At 52.4% G+C, this 16082-nt stretch overlaps 6 protein-coding genes across 6 annotated transcripts; 2 read left to right on the plus strand and 4 right to left on the minus strand.

The window, feature by feature from the left end:
- Positions 1-3021: 3021 nt before the first annotated feature.
- On the minus strand, positions 3022-4728 carry PHACADRAFT_265128 (uncharacterized protein). The gene is made up of 7 exons (XM_007401599.1): positions 4359-4728; positions 4093-4307; positions 3823-4032; positions 3533-3773; positions 3403-3484; positions 3208-3342; positions 3022-3156 (listed from the first exon to the last, which is right to left on the minus strand). Exons 1-7 carry the CDS (start codon positions 4708-4710, stop codon positions 3090-3092), a joined length of 1302 nt encoding a protein of 433 aa, XP_007401661.1. The 5' UTR covers positions 4711-4728; the 3' UTR covers positions 3022-3089.
- A 163-nt stretch (positions 4729-4891) lies between these two features.
- PHACADRAFT_214142 (uncharacterized protein) lies at positions 4892-6714 on the plus strand. Its single transcript, XM_007401600.1, has 10 exons — positions 4892-5089; positions 5128-5267; positions 5325-5420; positions 5472-5702; positions 5753-5768; positions 5820-5929; positions 5981-6058; positions 6111-6171; positions 6222-6346; positions 6401-6714. Exons 1-10 carry the CDS (start codon positions 4996-4998, stop codon positions 6458-6460), a joined length of 1011 nt encoding a protein of 336 aa, XP_007401662.1. The 5' UTR covers positions 4892-4995; the 3' UTR covers positions 6461-6714.
- A 189-nt stretch (positions 6715-6903) lies between these two features.
- PHACADRAFT_166963 (uncharacterized protein) lies at positions 6904-8556 on the plus strand (the record flags this gene model as incomplete). The annotated part of the gene is made up of 1 exon (XM_007401601.1): positions 6904-8556. One exon carries the CDS (start codon positions 6904-6906, stop codon positions 8554-8556), a length of 1653 nt encoding a protein of 550 aa, XP_007401663.1.
- Positions 8557-8814: 258 nt separating this feature from the next.
- On the minus strand, positions 8815-12511 carry PHACADRAFT_265133 (uncharacterized protein). The gene is made up of 6 exons (XM_007401602.1): positions 10613-12511; positions 10390-10560; positions 9520-10337; positions 9350-9466; positions 9186-9299; positions 8815-9135 (listed from the first exon to the last, which is right to left on the minus strand). The coding sequence occupies exons 1-6, from the start codon at positions 12362-12364 to the stop codon at positions 9009-9011; spliced, it is 3099 nt and encodes a 1032-aa protein (XP_007401664.1). The 5' UTR covers positions 12365-12511; the 3' UTR covers positions 8815-9008.
- A 426-nt stretch (positions 12512-12937) lies between these two features.
- Positions 12938-14972, minus strand: PHACADRAFT_179011 (uncharacterized protein). The gene is made up of 5 exons (XM_007401603.1): positions 14861-14972; positions 14583-14803; positions 14472-14531; positions 14316-14419; positions 12938-14262 (listed from the first exon to the last, which is right to left on the minus strand). The coding sequence occupies exons 1-5, from the start codon at positions 14948-14950 to the stop codon at positions 13094-13096; spliced, it is 1644 nt and encodes a 547-aa protein (XP_007401665.1). The 5' UTR covers positions 14951-14972; the 3' UTR covers positions 12938-13093.
- A 480-nt stretch (positions 14973-15452) lies between these two features.
- On the minus strand, positions 15453-16004 carry PHACADRAFT_179012 (uncharacterized protein; the record flags this gene model as incomplete). Its single annotated transcript, XM_007401604.1, has 3 exons — positions 15954-16004; positions 15593-15820; positions 15453-15545 (listed from the first exon to the last, which is right to left on the minus strand). The coding sequence occupies exons 1-3, from the start codon at positions 15996-15998 to the stop codon at positions 15453-15455; spliced, it is 366 nt and encodes a 121-aa protein (XP_007401666.1). The 5' UTR covers positions 15999-16004.
- Between the last annotated feature and the right edge of the window lie 78 nt (positions 16005-16082).

Below are 16082 nucleotides of genomic sequence, written 5' to 3' on the forward strand. Positions count from 1 at the left end.
CGAACAAGAAATAGCGTTCACAAGCTTGAAAGAAGCACTCTGTTCAGCGCCAGTACTGGCCATACCCAATGATGATGATCCTTATCGAGTAGAATGTGACGCCTCGGACTTCGCCGTAGGAGCTGAGCTAGCTCAGAAGCAAGACGGTAAATGGAAGCCCGTCGCCTATCTGTCTAAAGCCATGACAGCCGCCGAAAGGAATTACGAAATCTACGACAAAGAACTCCTCGCAATCATGACTAGTCTTGATGAATGGCGCCAGTACCTCATGGGCGCCCTACATCCGTTTGAAATATGGACGGATCACAAGAACCTAGAGTATTTCCGAAAGCCACAAAAGCTTAACCGACGACAGGCCCGATGGGTAACCGAATTAGCTGAATATCATTACTCGCTACATCACAAACCCGGAAAGACCAATGGAAAAGCGGATGGGCTGTCTCGACAAAAGAGACACAATGCAGGAAAAGAGGATAACTCAGATATCGTATTACTAAAACCAGAACATTTTCGTGCCCTGATCCGTACTACTGTATTTAGTTTAGAAGGGATCGACCAGGACTGGGTCACCGAAATTAAAAAATACAAAAAGAATCGAGACTCGGTAGTTACCATAGCTCTACAGAACAAGGACAAGGACTGGAATGAAGATAGTACCGGACTCGTGACATGGAAGAATCGTATTTACGTACCAATCAACAAAAAACTCCGTGAGCAGATCATTGCTCATCACCATGATACCCCATTGGCCGGACACCCTGGTCAATACAAAACACACGAAATGGTCACGCGCAACTACTGGTGGCCTAGAATTCGAGAAGATATCCGGAAATATGTAGCCGGATGCGAAAGATGTCAGAAGACCAAGGTTCACACCACGCGACCTACGGGACTTCTATTTCCCAACGAAATTCCCACACGACCATGGGAGGTGATCTCCGTAGACAAAATAGGCGTACTACCAGAATCCTTCGGATACAATGCTATTCTCGTAATCGTCTGCATGTACTCCAAGCAGATGATCGCGATACCCAGTAGTATCGAACTTAACGCTGAAGGATGGGGAAAAGCGCTTCGCGACCATGTGGTAGCACACCACGGACTACCCCGAAAGATCATCAGCGATCGAGGAACCGAATTCAAGAACAAGTTCATCACCGAATTATACCGATCGCTCGGTATCGAAGCCAATCCCTCGACCGCATACCACCCGCAAACGGACGGACAAACGGAACGTGTCAATCGAGAAATTGAACAGTACCTCAGATTATTCATCAACTACCGACAAGCAGATTGGGCCGAGTGGTTGCCGCTCGCAGCATTTTCATACAACAATAAAGTCCACTCCTCTACCGGATACACTCCCTTCTTCGTCAATAAAGGATATCATCCCAATGAAGGAACTCAGCCGGTACGAGAAGGACTAAGTGAAAATGTCCAACAATTCGTTGATAGAATGAGCCGAGTACGAGAAGACACTAGTACGGCTATCGGGCTAGCACAAGAGTCCATGAAACGTTTCTATGATAGGAAAAGGAAGAGCGGTCCGGAGTATAAGGCGGGAGATAAAGTTTGGCTAGAAGGGATTAATATTCGAACCGATAGGCCAATGAAGAAGCTCGATGATAAGCGATATGGACCTTTCAAGGTCAAACGCAAAATCGGCGCTTCGGCCTACGAACTAGAACTTCCCCGACAATGGAAACAACACCCCGTTTTCAACGAAAGTCTTCTAAGTCCTTTCAAAGAACCTGTCTACTCTTCTCAACGACACGAACCTACGGTCCCAGACCTCGTAAATGGCGAGGAAGAATGGGAGGTAGAAGAAATCCTTGATTCGCGTCGCGATCGAAATGGAAACCTCGAATACCAAGTTCTTTGGAAGAACAGCCCCCACGGCGACCGCCGTACTTGGGAATCACGGGCGAACTTGACCAACTGTCAGGAACTTCTTCAAGAATTCCACGCTAGACGTCCCGACAAACCCGCGCCTATGACAATAAGAATTCCGCCCCTTCTCACACGACCTGTCCACATCCTCACACGCGATACCACTCTCTTGGTTCAACGAATGGGAGGAATTCTTCCAAAACAAGGGTCTGACGAAGCCGCAGGACTCGACCTCTATTCGGCTGAAAGCGTTAAAATAATGGCCCGAAGTCGGAAGGTTATCGGCACCGGCATTGCAATGCGTGCCCCTCATGGAACTTATGCACGAATTGCACCACGAAGCGGGTTAGCAGTCAAAGGGATTGACATTGGCGCAGGAGTGGTCGATCGTGACTATACCGGAGAAGTGCGCGTATTGATGATCAATTCTACCGATCAAACTTTCCAAGTACATGCCGGTGATCGGATCGCTCAAGTAATTTTGGAACGCATTGCGTCATGCGATATCGAGGAGATTACGAGTTTAATGGAAACGCAACGAGGAATGAGCGGGTTTGGATCCACTGGTAAATAATCGTGAGGACACGATTCTAGACGGGGGGGTAATGTCATGAATATTACGCATTCCGGATGGTTCTCCCGGATTCCATACTATTCTTTTACTTTCTATACACCTCCATATACTCGTAGGATATTCTAGGTATTGAGTCTGACATGTATATAAGGAGCTCATACTGCTCAATAACAAGCCAGACTCGAGCTGGTCTTTACTCACCCACTTTCCTCTCGTCTGTCTCCTCACTCTTGTCGTAGCCCAGTCCAGTTGGATTGTAGGTTGCTGACAGTCCAACCCCTTTGCCGCCGGGCGTCTCGTGGGTTTGGTCTACCGATCGTTGAGTCCGCTCACAGCCATGGAACACTAGCTGCTATCGAGGTCGAAAATTCCATAGTAAGTTCAGAACATTTCCATAGCTTACAAGGTTCCTGCGACAACGACGACACAGCAGCACACAACGAAGCGCGGCCCTCCAGGAAGCTGAGAGCCGAGTCAAGGCCAGCAGATTTCTTGCCCAACGACTGTCTGTGCACTAACGTCAGAGGTTTGTCACGCGAACACTCTTTCGGTTTGTGAGAAATTTATATTAACGGTTGTGCCTACGAAGGGATCATTACAAGGTCAGAATGAAGCAAAATGCTTCCTAGTAAATGTAGGGGACAATGCGGTACGAAACCAGCTGCTTATATTTATGCCAGTCTTCGCCGTATCTGCAATCCATCGTCAGTAAATTATCTTCCACAAATGTGTTTCCAGCTTACTTCTTCTCGCAGTTCTCGTCGTCCCGATATTGGCGGTGCATCAACAGAACCAGGAAATAAGAGACATAGAAGTATGTGACCGGAGTCTCAAACCCGGTCGGAAGAGACCATGCAAGAGCCATCAAGAGATCGCCACTAAGAGAGACAATATAAGACTGCGAGTTACATATGGACTGGAAACTTTAAATAACGCACAAGTAGTTAGGATGGCGACACATGCCCCACCATCCAGAGATGAGCAGCTTCGTGCCACGCTTCGTATCCATAGTCTTGAGGTCTGCAACAGCCAGTCAGATACATCCGTCGCAAAAGCATAGTCGCGCACTCCTGGGGTTCTTGCCATTGCGGAAGTCGTTCTTTTCGCCGTTAGCACCACGGAAGATCCAGTAGCCAGTCAAATTAACGAGAAGGATGAGCGCCGTATGAACAGGTCCCAGCTCGATCTGCTTATATACGAGGTAACGGGCCTGCAGAGAGTACACGAAGGGCACCCAGGCGAGGTCGCCTACGGAAAGCATGAAGCCGAAGCCATCAGTAGTGATGTCCATGGTTGTGAAGATCGCCGGCTATACAGCATGTGAGATGCGCACAGTCTACACCCAGCGGGAGACGTACTTCGTTATACAAGCCATCTGCGACGTAGAGGGCCTGGAAAAAGAGGACCAGCCACAATGAATCTGTGACCTTGCCACCTCGACGGACAGCCTGTTCACACGCCATGCTGATGTCAATGAGAACCCAGAGAATTAGGCCGGGGCGGAGTTCGTTGAATGACTTGATGTCGAATGAGCCAATCGAGGGGTTAAGCACCCGACCAATGAAGAACTATGTCCAGTTATCTCGGTGAGATGGGGTGAGGAGATAGGGGACACGAGGCTCACGTACATCGTAGATCGGATTGCCCGTGTTTCCGCCTAGCGCGAGGAGCTTGTCGCCAAAAAACGATGATATGTAACAGTACAGCCCTTGGAAGATGGACATCGAGACGGAGGCAGTGACGAGACCAACCCAGTGTTCGTAGATGAACGTGAAGGACTGGGGTCCGAAGCGCATGATCCAGCCAATAGTAATGCCCATGGTCAACAAGAGCGTAGTGAAGGCTGGTGAACAGGGTTAGTAATGTATGCGTTATCAGGGCATTCTGCGCGCACCATTGATCTTGTACTTCTTCCTCCTGCCATCCCGCATCGTCGTCCCTTCAATCCAGTCCCCTGGGAGGACGAACCAGCAAACAACACAATAAATGTACCATATAAGATACATGACTGCCGCATCCTTATCCCACAGAGACTTCCAGAACTCGGGATTCTGCAACGATATTTTTGTGCTGGGCCAGATGGTCGCCAGTTGGGGCGGACAGCCGCCAGAGTGCTCGGAGCAGCCAAAATAGAGTGCATAGATTGTCGCTGGCACAGAGAGAGTGATGAAGAGCGTGCCCGGCGGACCAAGGAACTCATAGCCCTTCGTGCGCGGGTTGAGGTCAGTGTTTTTCGTGTCCGCCATGTCGGCAGGTAGTCGTAGGGAAAGGGAGCTGCGCGCAACGTTTTAAACCGGACGGCCTGTGAGAAACGCGACGCGCTCGTACGACGCGTTCAATTATTTTCACACTAAGATCGTTTCCGGACATAACCGCGGTAAACAACCCGTAATTTCCCCACACGCCACAAGGCTGGTTCACACCTGCGACTGCGTAACGATCGCTGCGATGGCATCCGCTCTGAGGCTGAGACTGCTCCACGCTCAATTCTCTCATTTTGGGACGATACTAACACGTAGGAACTCACAGCCATGGCTGCGGTGGTCGCGGGCGTACAGCACACCGGCTGCGGCCAACCCGATTTCCAAACGTTCCTACCTCTACGGTGCTGTGCATTGTTGTATCGTACGTTTTTCAGCATATTAACAATTTCAATGCCTCAGTACCCACCTCATCTGACCGAACTTTGAACAAATCTCTGGTGACACACTCCGATGTCATTGTGTATGACCTTGAGGATAGTGTGCCTCCTACCCGTGCCAACAAAGAGGGCGCACGAGGTCGTTTGTCACTCTTCATTACTGTAACTTAGGACGTTCCTTTTCCAGCTCACTGGCTAGAATGTCTCATCTGCGCACAGGACAAACTGTTCGGCGGGTTGCCTCAGCCGGAGCGGCTCGCCGTCCGCGTCAACGCCGTGAATACCCCCTTTTTCCAAGATGACATTACTCAGGCGGTGAGTGCACTCGTTACTCTTAAATTGGCAACGTCTAACACCTCCTTGCAGCTCGTACCGTCTTGTATTCGCACCCTTGTCATTCCTAAGGTGCACTCCATTCAAGAGCTCGATGTTGTATCGACTCAGATACACGCTGCAAACTCGAGGAAGACATCGCCAGATCCAGTGAACATTGTAGCAAGCATTGAGAGCGCGAGGGCACTCTACAATGTCGGTGAGATTGCCGGCTGGCAGTCCAAGTTTAGGCCTGAGCTAGGCGGCAAGCTCACCGCTCTCCTAGTATGTATTGAGTCGAACAAAACATTCACGACCAACTCATGAGAACGCAGTTTGCTGCAGAAGATTGTACGTGATGTTGCTTGACTTTCTCCCAGGCACAGGATTGATGTGGATTAGATTGTGCCGATACTAAGATCATTCGGACGAAGACTCGCCAAGAATTGCTCTACACCCGTTCGCAGATCTCTATCACAGCTAGGGCGTTCGGCCTTGAGTCCATCGACATGGTAGGTTCGAAGCTAATATAACGAGTAAATAACCTCACGTAGATGTGAAAGGTCTGTGTCGACTACAAAGACTCTGTATACCTCAAGGACGAATGTGATGACGGCCGAAGACTAGGTTTTACTGGCAAAGTATGTTGCCCTATTCCTCTCTCGTCATTCCTGCACATGATCTTGCGCTTAGCAAGCGATACACCCGAACCAAGTTGAGGTTATCCATTCCTCATTTCTGCCTACTACAAAGGGTATGTATTTTCAGCTCCTGACACGTTAGTCTCTCACTTGCCACCTCTAGAGATCCTCCGTGCAGCGCGTATCTTACGCCAAATGGAGAAAGCTCACGGTCAGCAGCGCGGAGCAGCCGGTCTGGTGACGGAAGATGGTGGTCTGGAGATGATAGACCAGCCGATGATAAAGCAGGTGCGTTTGAAATTGCGCTTAGGGACGTCAATATGATTTATCAAGCTCTCCTAGGCCGAGTATACCATTCGCACGGCCTTGGCCGCGGGTCTAGAGATACCAAAGATTGAATAGATGTACACTATGCAGGACTTAAACGATCTACGTACAAGGGACCAGGTATCAACAGCGTTAGACCATCTCCTCGCTCCTATCGTAACTCTGCAATCCTTTCCGTAGGCCGTGACTTCATGCGCGACAGTGGCGTCTCCAATCCTATATAAGGTTAAGCTTTCGGGAAACAACAAACGGTCGTGTGAATAACCGCTGTCTGAATTCACCTCAGCCCCTGTTCGTACCTTCCAGAGGCCTCTCATCATTGACGAAGGTGAGCCAGAGAACAAATTGGTTGTCTCTATTCCTGCTGACATCGATATTGCTCAGCATATCTCGCAGCGAGAGCTGGTGCTGCGCATCTCCCGATCAATTTAACTGTAGCATTCAAAGAAACGATTAGTGCGCACTAATACCGCCAGGCTGAGCCAATACGTCTCTGCCCCCGCCCCCCTTCTCGCCATATGAACCGTGCCTCCGCGGCAGACATACCGCAGGAGCTATTCCCTCTAATCATCTCGTACGCTCTGGATGAGTGTTTCCTTGTTGAAAATTTCTTCGTTCGCTCCGTGGAAAGACATATCATAGGCCAATTTTCCCTGGTATGCTCTTACTGGGGCAAAAACTGCCGGCCTTGTTTATTCGCCGGGTCAACGGTCACAATCAAGGGATGCGAGGATGTGCTCGCGCTGTCTCGCTTGTTGCAACCTCCGGTGCAGGTCAAGCCCCCTTTCCGAAAATGTCTTGAATCAGCCACTTTCGTCTTAAGCACTACCGTCTTGCCCTGGATCGAGATGGCATCCTGCGTACGCTCCCTCTCCAACTTGGAATTCTCCCTGATTCAATGCACACTCGAACAAGTCGGGAATATTCGGACCGCATGTAATTCCAGGACCCTACAAGATCATGCACCGGGTTCGTGGTCTCATGGTCTACCCCGTACGGTGCCGAGCACCACGCTGCGGATGTTCTCGGTACACCTTCACGGCCTACGTTTCGCAAAAATGTCCAATCTATGCGGCCTCTTCGACTTGCCCGCGTCACTGCGAGTAATACGCTGCAGGAAGCTTGAAATCGTGAACATGGCCCTGTCTTTCCCGAGTCGCGTCCGGATACCCAGATCGGGCACTCTTGACGTCGAGGTATCGCAATGCGGCTCCACAGAGAGCAACACAGCTATCCTACTTTCGAGTGCAGCATTCAACCAACGCCTCGCTACTCCCGCGTACAACCTCGGCTGGGACACTTGGATGGCAATCCACAAGGCGGTACAGTCGATGATGTACTGTAACGGCACGGACCCTGATGCATATCTCGACTGCAGACTCCTGAGCAATGTTGAGCCGAATAACGACCGTGTGTCAATGTGCGTCAAATTCCTTAGGATGCAGCAGGAATGGTTGGACGCACTCTCCCGATCCACAAACGTTACGCACCAGCTGACCTTGATGTGGGGCTATACGCCGAATAAGCTCTTTCTCCGCACCCCAGCTACACGCACAATTACAAACATCCGCGTCAGATTCTTCGAGGCCGTGGTGTCAGAGGCCGTCCTAGCCGTGTACACATGCAGCATTGAAGACCTCATCCTCGCCGTTGGGCCCTCTACTCCGACCATAATCGACATCGACGAGAACGTAAGCACTTTCTCGTGGTTTGTGGAGCACGTCTTGAGCTCGGAGGAGACGCCATTGCGGCTCCTGCACAACAAAGCGAAGCTCAAGCTGACTCTCTCTTATCGCACAGCGCTCGGGCCCTGGTCCACTTCCGAGCTCGCTCTTCGTGACGTTGCCCTCCAGCCTCCCCAGCGCACTGTAGGAGACGACGTTGTGACACTGGACCCCCGCAGCCGCTTAGAGCTCTGCCTCTGCACACTAGACCTAGACCTTGAGGCGGAGAGTGCCGCCAAAACCGCATACCTGAGATGGGTCTTAGCTGGGTCTCGAGAGGCAGGAGCCTTCATTGGAAGGACGAGGAAGCAGAGGGAGGAATTGTTCTCGACGTTCTTACGATGCGCCGAGTACAGGGCAATCAGAGCGTCGTCGACAACGCGCGATGGCGCATATGAGTATTTCGTCTTGCGGGAAAACTATGACGATGAAGAGATGCACAAGTGAGGAATGAAGGACGAATTGACTATTTTCAATATCCTAAAAACTATCAGACGCGTTGCTCACATATACGTTTCACCCAAGGCTTCACGTCGGTTTCTTGATAAAATCTGAGATCCTGTCTCCTGAATGACCATTCCGCCAAAATCAGATAAGCCATAACATGTATTTGCGATACGTGTGCAAAACAATGATGCATATATAAGAAAGTCCGTCGTGCGAGTCGCTGTGCAATCGATAGAGGAATAAGGTTAAGATGTAGGCGGAAAAGCGGAGCGCAAAGCGGCAAATGGTGAGGACTTGTGTGAGAAGGGACGAGAGAAAGGGCACAGTGAATTGGATGAGAGATGCGAAGTTTGAGAAAAGAGAGGAGAGGGAGAGTCGTAACGGGGGTCGTAATAATTGAGTGGGTGGCTATGGAGAAAGAGACGCACTAGTGATATCCACTAGTAGGTTATCTAACGAAGTGTGAAGAAGGCTCGGAAAGACTGAAGAAGCGGAAGCGACGTGAGGACGTTGCCGACGAGTGTGTCATCCTCAGTGCGCTGAGGCGCAAAGTAGAAGCCAGCGATAAGGACAAGGTAGCTACAGCGTGTATAAGTACAACGACACGCAGATGCAACTGTAAAACGCACCTCAGGATCAGTATACTGCCACGGTGGTAGTTGCTCTTTGCTTCGATATAGGTATAGGTCATCAGGAACACGGAGAGGATGATGGTGATGACATCCCAGCGAGGGAAAATCAACCTAGAAGGGCACTTCAGTCGTCGGTTGCTTTTGGCGAAGTGGGCACTCACGTGAACGTATCGGAAACCGAACCCATCTTGTCGGGTGCGTACCATTCCGAGAATACGACCATGGCCGGAATCTGGAGCAGACACACCTGCAGAGCGTACGCGGAACCGATCTCCATACTAATTATCGGGTCAGTAATTCGTTTAGACAAAATAACGAGATGCCAGCTCACCTCAGGGCAATGTTACCATTTATCGCAAACGATATGGCGTTCATGAACTCCGTCGTATTCGGCACCAACGCGAACAAGGTGACACCAAGGAACTTCTCATCAATGCCAGAGCCTTCGAGCACAACGTCAACGACATCTACCAAAATCTCCGCGATAGCAGCATACAATGCTGTACACACTAGGAGCACGCTCGCACTGGTCGCGCGGCTCCACGATGGGCTATCATGTCCGCCATGTCCTCCAGCAGCAGCAGCCTCAAGCTCTGAGTTGATGCGTGGGCGAGCAGGTGAATGTCCGTGGTTCTGTTGGTGCCGGAGCGCGCTGACAGTCGCAACGGCGACAGCGCGAGTGAAGTCGTCAGAGGTGACGTGGCCGGGGAGCTGCAGGGTCTGGACCGCCGGGTCGTGCATGGCATGATCGACACTTTCAAGGAGAGGCGTCAGGTTCGGGGCATTAATTACGGGCGGATTGGCATAGGATATTCTGCGATTACCGGGCGCAGGGGTGTTCGGAATTTGACTACCGCTCTGACCCTGTGAAGTGGATTGCTGTGGAGGCTGGTATTGGTAATCGCGTGATTTGGGCACTGGGGTCGGGCTACGGGATGGCCCCCTGCTTTCTGAGGTGGTGATGATGCTTCGCTTGGGATGCAGCGATGGAGGCTTTTGGAAGCTTCCAGGCAAAAGCCTCTGGTACAGAGAAATACGCGGATTCGAAGGCTCGATTGGCATCTCAGAAGGATGTAGCAGTTGCCGCGGGTTCTGCCAAATCTGGGTCGCGTGGGTCCGCAGCGAGAACCAAAGGCCGATCAAGTACGACTGTACGGCAAAGCATTAGTAGACAAGCGGTTAAGTTGCACAGAGAACGTACCAGCACCAGGATAGCAGCACAGAAGAACATCAGAGACTTGACAGTTGATTGGTAAAATGGGTCGTCGACAGGATCTGGGTGCTCGTAGTAGCAGTGCTGGCACACCCATGGAGGACTCGACGGTCGCGTGAGGGAAGTACCTTCAGGGCAACCCTCGCAAACCAACTGGAACTGCGCATACAGTCAGCAAGAGATTTCGTTAAAGAGCCCTATAATCACATACGCTTCCATATGTTTGGTAGAACAGAGTCGGGGCCAGAGTACCGATAAAGGCCATAATCAGGAGCATGCTGGTGACACCAGCGCTCTTGGCGTTAAATCTCATCTCCTTCTGCCGAATAGCACCACTGCACATACTCGCTCCGGGCATGAGGAGAACGCCCGCGAGCAAGCTACCCACGATGGATCCTTCCACAAGGTGGCCACGCCGCTCGGTAAGGGCAATCGCGTAGAGGATGATCTCGATGATTGAACCGAAGGTCGCGTTAATGACCGCACCCATACCGATGGAAGATTGCGCGGAGATGGAAGCGACTGCCATGCCGATGAAGTACGATAGCGGTATGACACTGGCAAGACTCATAATGAATATGAGTGGCCGAGCTGTGATTATAGCGAGGAAGGCAGGAACGTGTTTCCCTGCACGCTCGCGCCTCTCTGCCCATGGAAGAAGGACCCATCCGTCCAAAATAACGAGGAACACGAGCGGTATGAGGTTGACAAACATGATGTTGACGCCGCCAACGGTGTATTTGTAGTACTTCCATCCAAAGGCGCGGTAGGTGCAAAGTAGGACGGTGGAAGTCGGGGAACCAGAAGGCGCGGCCTGACCAGCGGCGAGCCTGGCATGCTTGAAAGAGATGTGAGACTCATTGCCTCCATGCTGGCCGTTCTCTTCTGCTGTATTGGCAGCCCCATTATCTACCGCCACGGCGACCACTGGAGCCGAGCAGAACCGGATATCGCTGGGGTGTTGGAGCATATACCTGAACAGTGTCCACGTGAGCTTGGCCATGGGCACAGTAAAGACGAGACCCCAGCATATCGTGCAGACAAGGAACATGAGGGGAGCAATGAGCACGCCGAACAGGACGTAGTATAAGACTTTCCCTAGTCCGGAGGGGCGTCCTTTTCCCGCGTTAGCCAGTGTGGACGAGGGCGTTGCGCCATATGACTTCGAAGGGGTAAGAGGGGCTGGCCGGGACAGAAGCGATGTGGCCTCGTTAGCTGCGGGTGCGTTGTTCGGGTCCCAAGAAATCGATGCCTGGTGGCGGAGAGCAGTCCGAGCGGTTATCGTGGCCTGATCCGATGGCTGCTCAAGGGCGGCCTCGCCGGGGGTCAGTGTCTCGGTAGAATTGTCTCCGCTTGCCATACCATGCGGGCTCGTAGGGCTCTCTTCATCTTCGTCCGAGTGGTCGGCGCCAATGTCGCCCTCGACGTACTTGCCAAATGGCCAAGCTATGTACCATCCCAGCCCGAAGACGAGGGCGGCATACTGCTTACCCCCGAAGGGAGCGAGCCGTAGGACAGCAGAGACAACGAAGCATACCAATGCGAGCCACCAGCCAAAGGCGACGGTCCAGAAGATATTACCGGGGAGTAGATGACGCTCCGCCTGCGCCGATGGGACGGAATGCAACGCCTGGTCCGCATAGCGCGTCACTGAGCGCGACTTCTTATACAGCGCAGGCTTCCAGATGGGCAGGCCGAATGGGTGCTCGACGTTGATGAGCGACTGTCTTTCCTTGACCGTTATCGGATCCTCATCGCGCTCTTCGTCCTCGTCCTCCGCAGCCGAGTCGTGCGCATCGTGGCGGTCGTAGCCAGCCGCTCCGCTCCGCGAATTCTCGTACTCCATGTCCTCATCCTCCTCACTCAGCATCCCTTCCTCATCACGGTAAGCACGCCCCGCAGCGCGCGAGCTCGCAATGCTTGTACTGCGCGTGCGCGGCCGCCTCACAGAGGCACTAGACATGGTTCTCGGCAGGTACGGATGGTGCGTGCGTCTCGAGGTGGGCGACGATGCTCCGCCGGTGCCGATGGTGGGAAAGTAAGATGTTCCTTCGTGATGGTGGCGAGGAGTGTCAGACGGAGACCACTGGGAGGCTTGGCTCACGCTGCGGTGTAATGGGAGTCTGCCAGCGAAAGTCGTGTGGGTCGGGGTGGCTCCGGTCGTCGTACTCGATGAAGAATCGTCGTGGGAGTCGTCAGAAGGGTTTGCTGCGTGAGACATGGCGTCTGGACGGTCTCCAGGCGGCTGCAGTGCAGATCTGCTGCAACGAAGGAGCGAACCAAAAGCGAGACCCTAGCGGCCCCCGCGCTTAACGCCCGTCATTCCGTAACCTTAACCTTAGTTCTCGAACTTCGAGAGCAAACCATGCTCTCAAACAACCTCTGAGATACCAGCCCCCGCACCGGAGTCTAAAGAAGGACCAAAGTAGTGCAAAATGAAATGAGGGTTGCGACAGAAAGCAAGAAACGCGTCTATTGCCTAATGAGGCACTGTGGCGGCATGCAGCCCACACTGCTCAGCTGACCACTGCACGCGCGAGCTACTCGAAGTCTGCATATTAGCAAAGTCTCTAAAACATTATACGGGGTATATGCGTTACTACTGTATGGTAAGTCGTCAAAAAAAATTCCAGCCGTCATGAAGTGTCCCCCACAGAGAGACTGTCCGTGATTAAACCCGAAGAACAATAGATCACTTCTTCATCAACTTATCTCGCAACTCCGCTCCCTTCAAACGCGCGCGGAGGTACTCGATCCGCGCTTCGTACCGCGCAGTCACCTCCGTCCGCCGCTTGCGAATGTCCGCCATCTCCGCCTCGAGCCCCGCGAGGTCGTCGTCCTGGGTGCCGTTATCCACACTAGACTGCGTCGTCGCCGCGGATCGTAGTGGCGACGAGATATAGGGTCCCTCGTGCTCGCTCAACGTCGGAAGCGGCAGGTGTCCCGTGCTTCGCGTCAGGTTGACGCTCGATGTGCTTCCCAACTTGTGCCGCCCAAGCGAGTTTTGGTGCGAGGGCGCCGTTCCACTCCGGCTGCGCGTCGAGACCGATGACATAGATGTCTTCCGTCCGAGGGACACTGGCTGGAACACCGGCGCGCTCGCGCTTGCGTTCAGCTGGCGCATACGGCTCTTGACAGACGGCGAGCGCGTTTGCGAGAACCCTGAGTGTGCAGAGACGACGGACATCGCGTCTGGGTCCCTTCCTGTTCGCAAGGATGGCGTTGGAGAACAAGCGTTCGCCTCGATCGGGGAAGATATCATTCCTGACGCCGCCGCTAGTGGGGAACGCCCAGGCGCTCGTTGCCGACGAACTAGCGTGCTAAGTTCGAGCCCATTGAAAGCATCCAGGAGCCGCCGTCCTTCTGCTTCTACCAATTCGATCTCTTGCCTTATCTCCTTCGCCGTCTGTAGCCGCTCATCGTCATCCTCCAGGGTACTGGCAGCGCTCATCTGCACTATTCGCGCTTCAGCACTGAGTGCTTGTGTGGGAAACGATGAGGGTGGGAGAGAAGGTGCACGCCTGATACTTCGTGTGTCAGATCGAAATATCTTCGATACCGGTGTGCGGCGAGGGGATCCAAAGGGGTCTCCGTCGTGAGTCGTGCTTGGCCGCGACTTCCGCAACGAACTGTCGCTGGTTCGCTTCGTCAATGACGGCGAAACTGGTACGCTACGCATACTGCTTGCGTCGCTTCCCGCCGTATCAAGGGCTAGGGAATTCCGTTTCTTGCTTGTCGTTCGTTTCAGAAACCCAGATACAGTCGACTGGAACGATTTCTTCGATGCTATGGATGGTGTTCTTGGTGCCTGAACATGGAAGTTGGAGAGTGTGTGTCGCGTATGCGCAGATAACGGTGTCTCTGTATATCAGAATGAGCTGATGTGCACAACAGATACATGAAGTATAGCGTACTTGGTGGGCCTGCCACAGGGACTAGCGGTGTCTCCGTCGGGATGCTTGAACCCCCTGCGAGGCGTTCAAAGAGATTCTGGCGAAGCAAGCGGTATTCATCGTTGCTGTGAGATAGTGTGAGCTGGTAAATGTGGCAATTATGGGCAGTGGACGTACTCCAGAAGCCCTTGTGTGTTCGCAGTAGCAAGCTCGTCCAAGCGTTGGGCAAGTGATATCCTGCAAGTCAGTTTTCGAAATGATCACCTTTCAGACACCATAACAACTCACGTGATGACATCCGTCGTCGGTCGCGGCTTCTCGGTCGAGAGAGAAAGGTTTGAGGGTCGTGGTCGCACGGCGGATGGGGACGTCGGTTGTCGTTCAGCCTTGGAAAGACTGCCTAAGTCATGAGAGGTTTGGTTATCGGGATTATTGGCGATTTCAGAGTGAATGGATGAGGTATAAGATGTATCTGTTTCGCGACCTTTGCCTTTCTGTTTACTACCATACTGCAATCATGCTTAGGTGAGTGCGGTGCTCGCGACCTGGAGGAATGGTGGACCTACGAATCTTGAACGAATGACCTGGACGACCGTAGCGTCATGATTAAGGGGCTCTTCAATCTGCTCTGGTCTGCGAGACGAAAAGAAACCCATCACTTCATAGTTGACCGCGAGCAATTCGACTCCATACTGTGTCTCGCCAGCATGCGAATTTTGCATACTGATAGCCTGATTAGGACATATTTTTCCCCCATTTTCATGTTGGCAGAAAATAATTAGCGCGATCACCTGATGCATTTAAGTTTCGGATATTACTTTCCGCGGAGGCGGCTTGGTGGCGTTTGACTCAGACCATGACGCATTAAGACTAGTACTGCAAGAGTATTCTTCTTTGATGAGCATGGAAGCAGAGATAGACTGAACTACTAGTATTGCAGTCGTACCGAGCGGACACGAGATTCATTGTGCAGTGGCAGACCACTGTGAAGACTTGGTATCACAGAAGTCACGAGCTAACGGTACAACGATACAGGTTCAGAGTCGGCCGGGTGTTGTACCTGAGGCCTGAGGCTTCGAAATTTGAAAATATGAAGGCTCGACTTCGTTTCAGATTGTTCTCGAACATTGGACACTGATGGTCTCATTCTCTCGTAGTTTACGAGGTCTGCACCCGCTTGTCCACCTCCTTGTCCATCTCCTCCGAGAGACCCTTGTTCATGTCCTCGAACCTGGTGATGTATTGTGCATCCTCGGTTGCAGGAAGAATAAATATGCCAGCAGAAAGCAGTCTTTAACTTGGGAGTACTTACGCTGGTGGACAGGGCTCTGGCTAACGTGTCCGCTGCCCGGTGCAGGCTCTCTCGACTCAATATGTGCATTTGGGTCGCGACCATGAGAACATAAGACGCCGTTAGCAATAGACTGCGTGCACCATGCCATGCTGCAGCTCACAAATCCTTCCTTTGGAGGATCCTTCCCTTCCCTTGTCGCGTCGACCTCTTGGTTCGAGGTGTTTCGCACCGTCTTAGACTCTTGGCTGCGTCCTGGCTAGTGACACCGTCCGCGGCTGCCTGGTCCGGCCCGGAGAAAAACTATGGAACAGCACATGACGCCCAATCATCCCAAACAGATGCTATGAGAGGTCATTAGATCGTACCTTGCCCTGGTAATGACTGGCGTGTTCGTGCCCGCGGTCGTCCATTATAGCCGTTTTCTGGGTTGTAATGATAGTAGCAGAGTATGTGGTAGCAGCGTCGGGTGACTGTCGCTGAGACAAGCGTCCGCT

This window comes from Phanerochaete carnosa (assembly GCF_000300595.1).
Source record: "Phanerochaete carnosa HHB-10118-sp unplaced genomic scaffold PHACAscaffold_13, whole genome shotgun sequence".
NCBI lineage: Eukaryota > Fungi > Basidiomycota > Agaricomycetes > Polyporales > Phanerochaetaceae > Phanerochaete > Phanerochaete carnosa.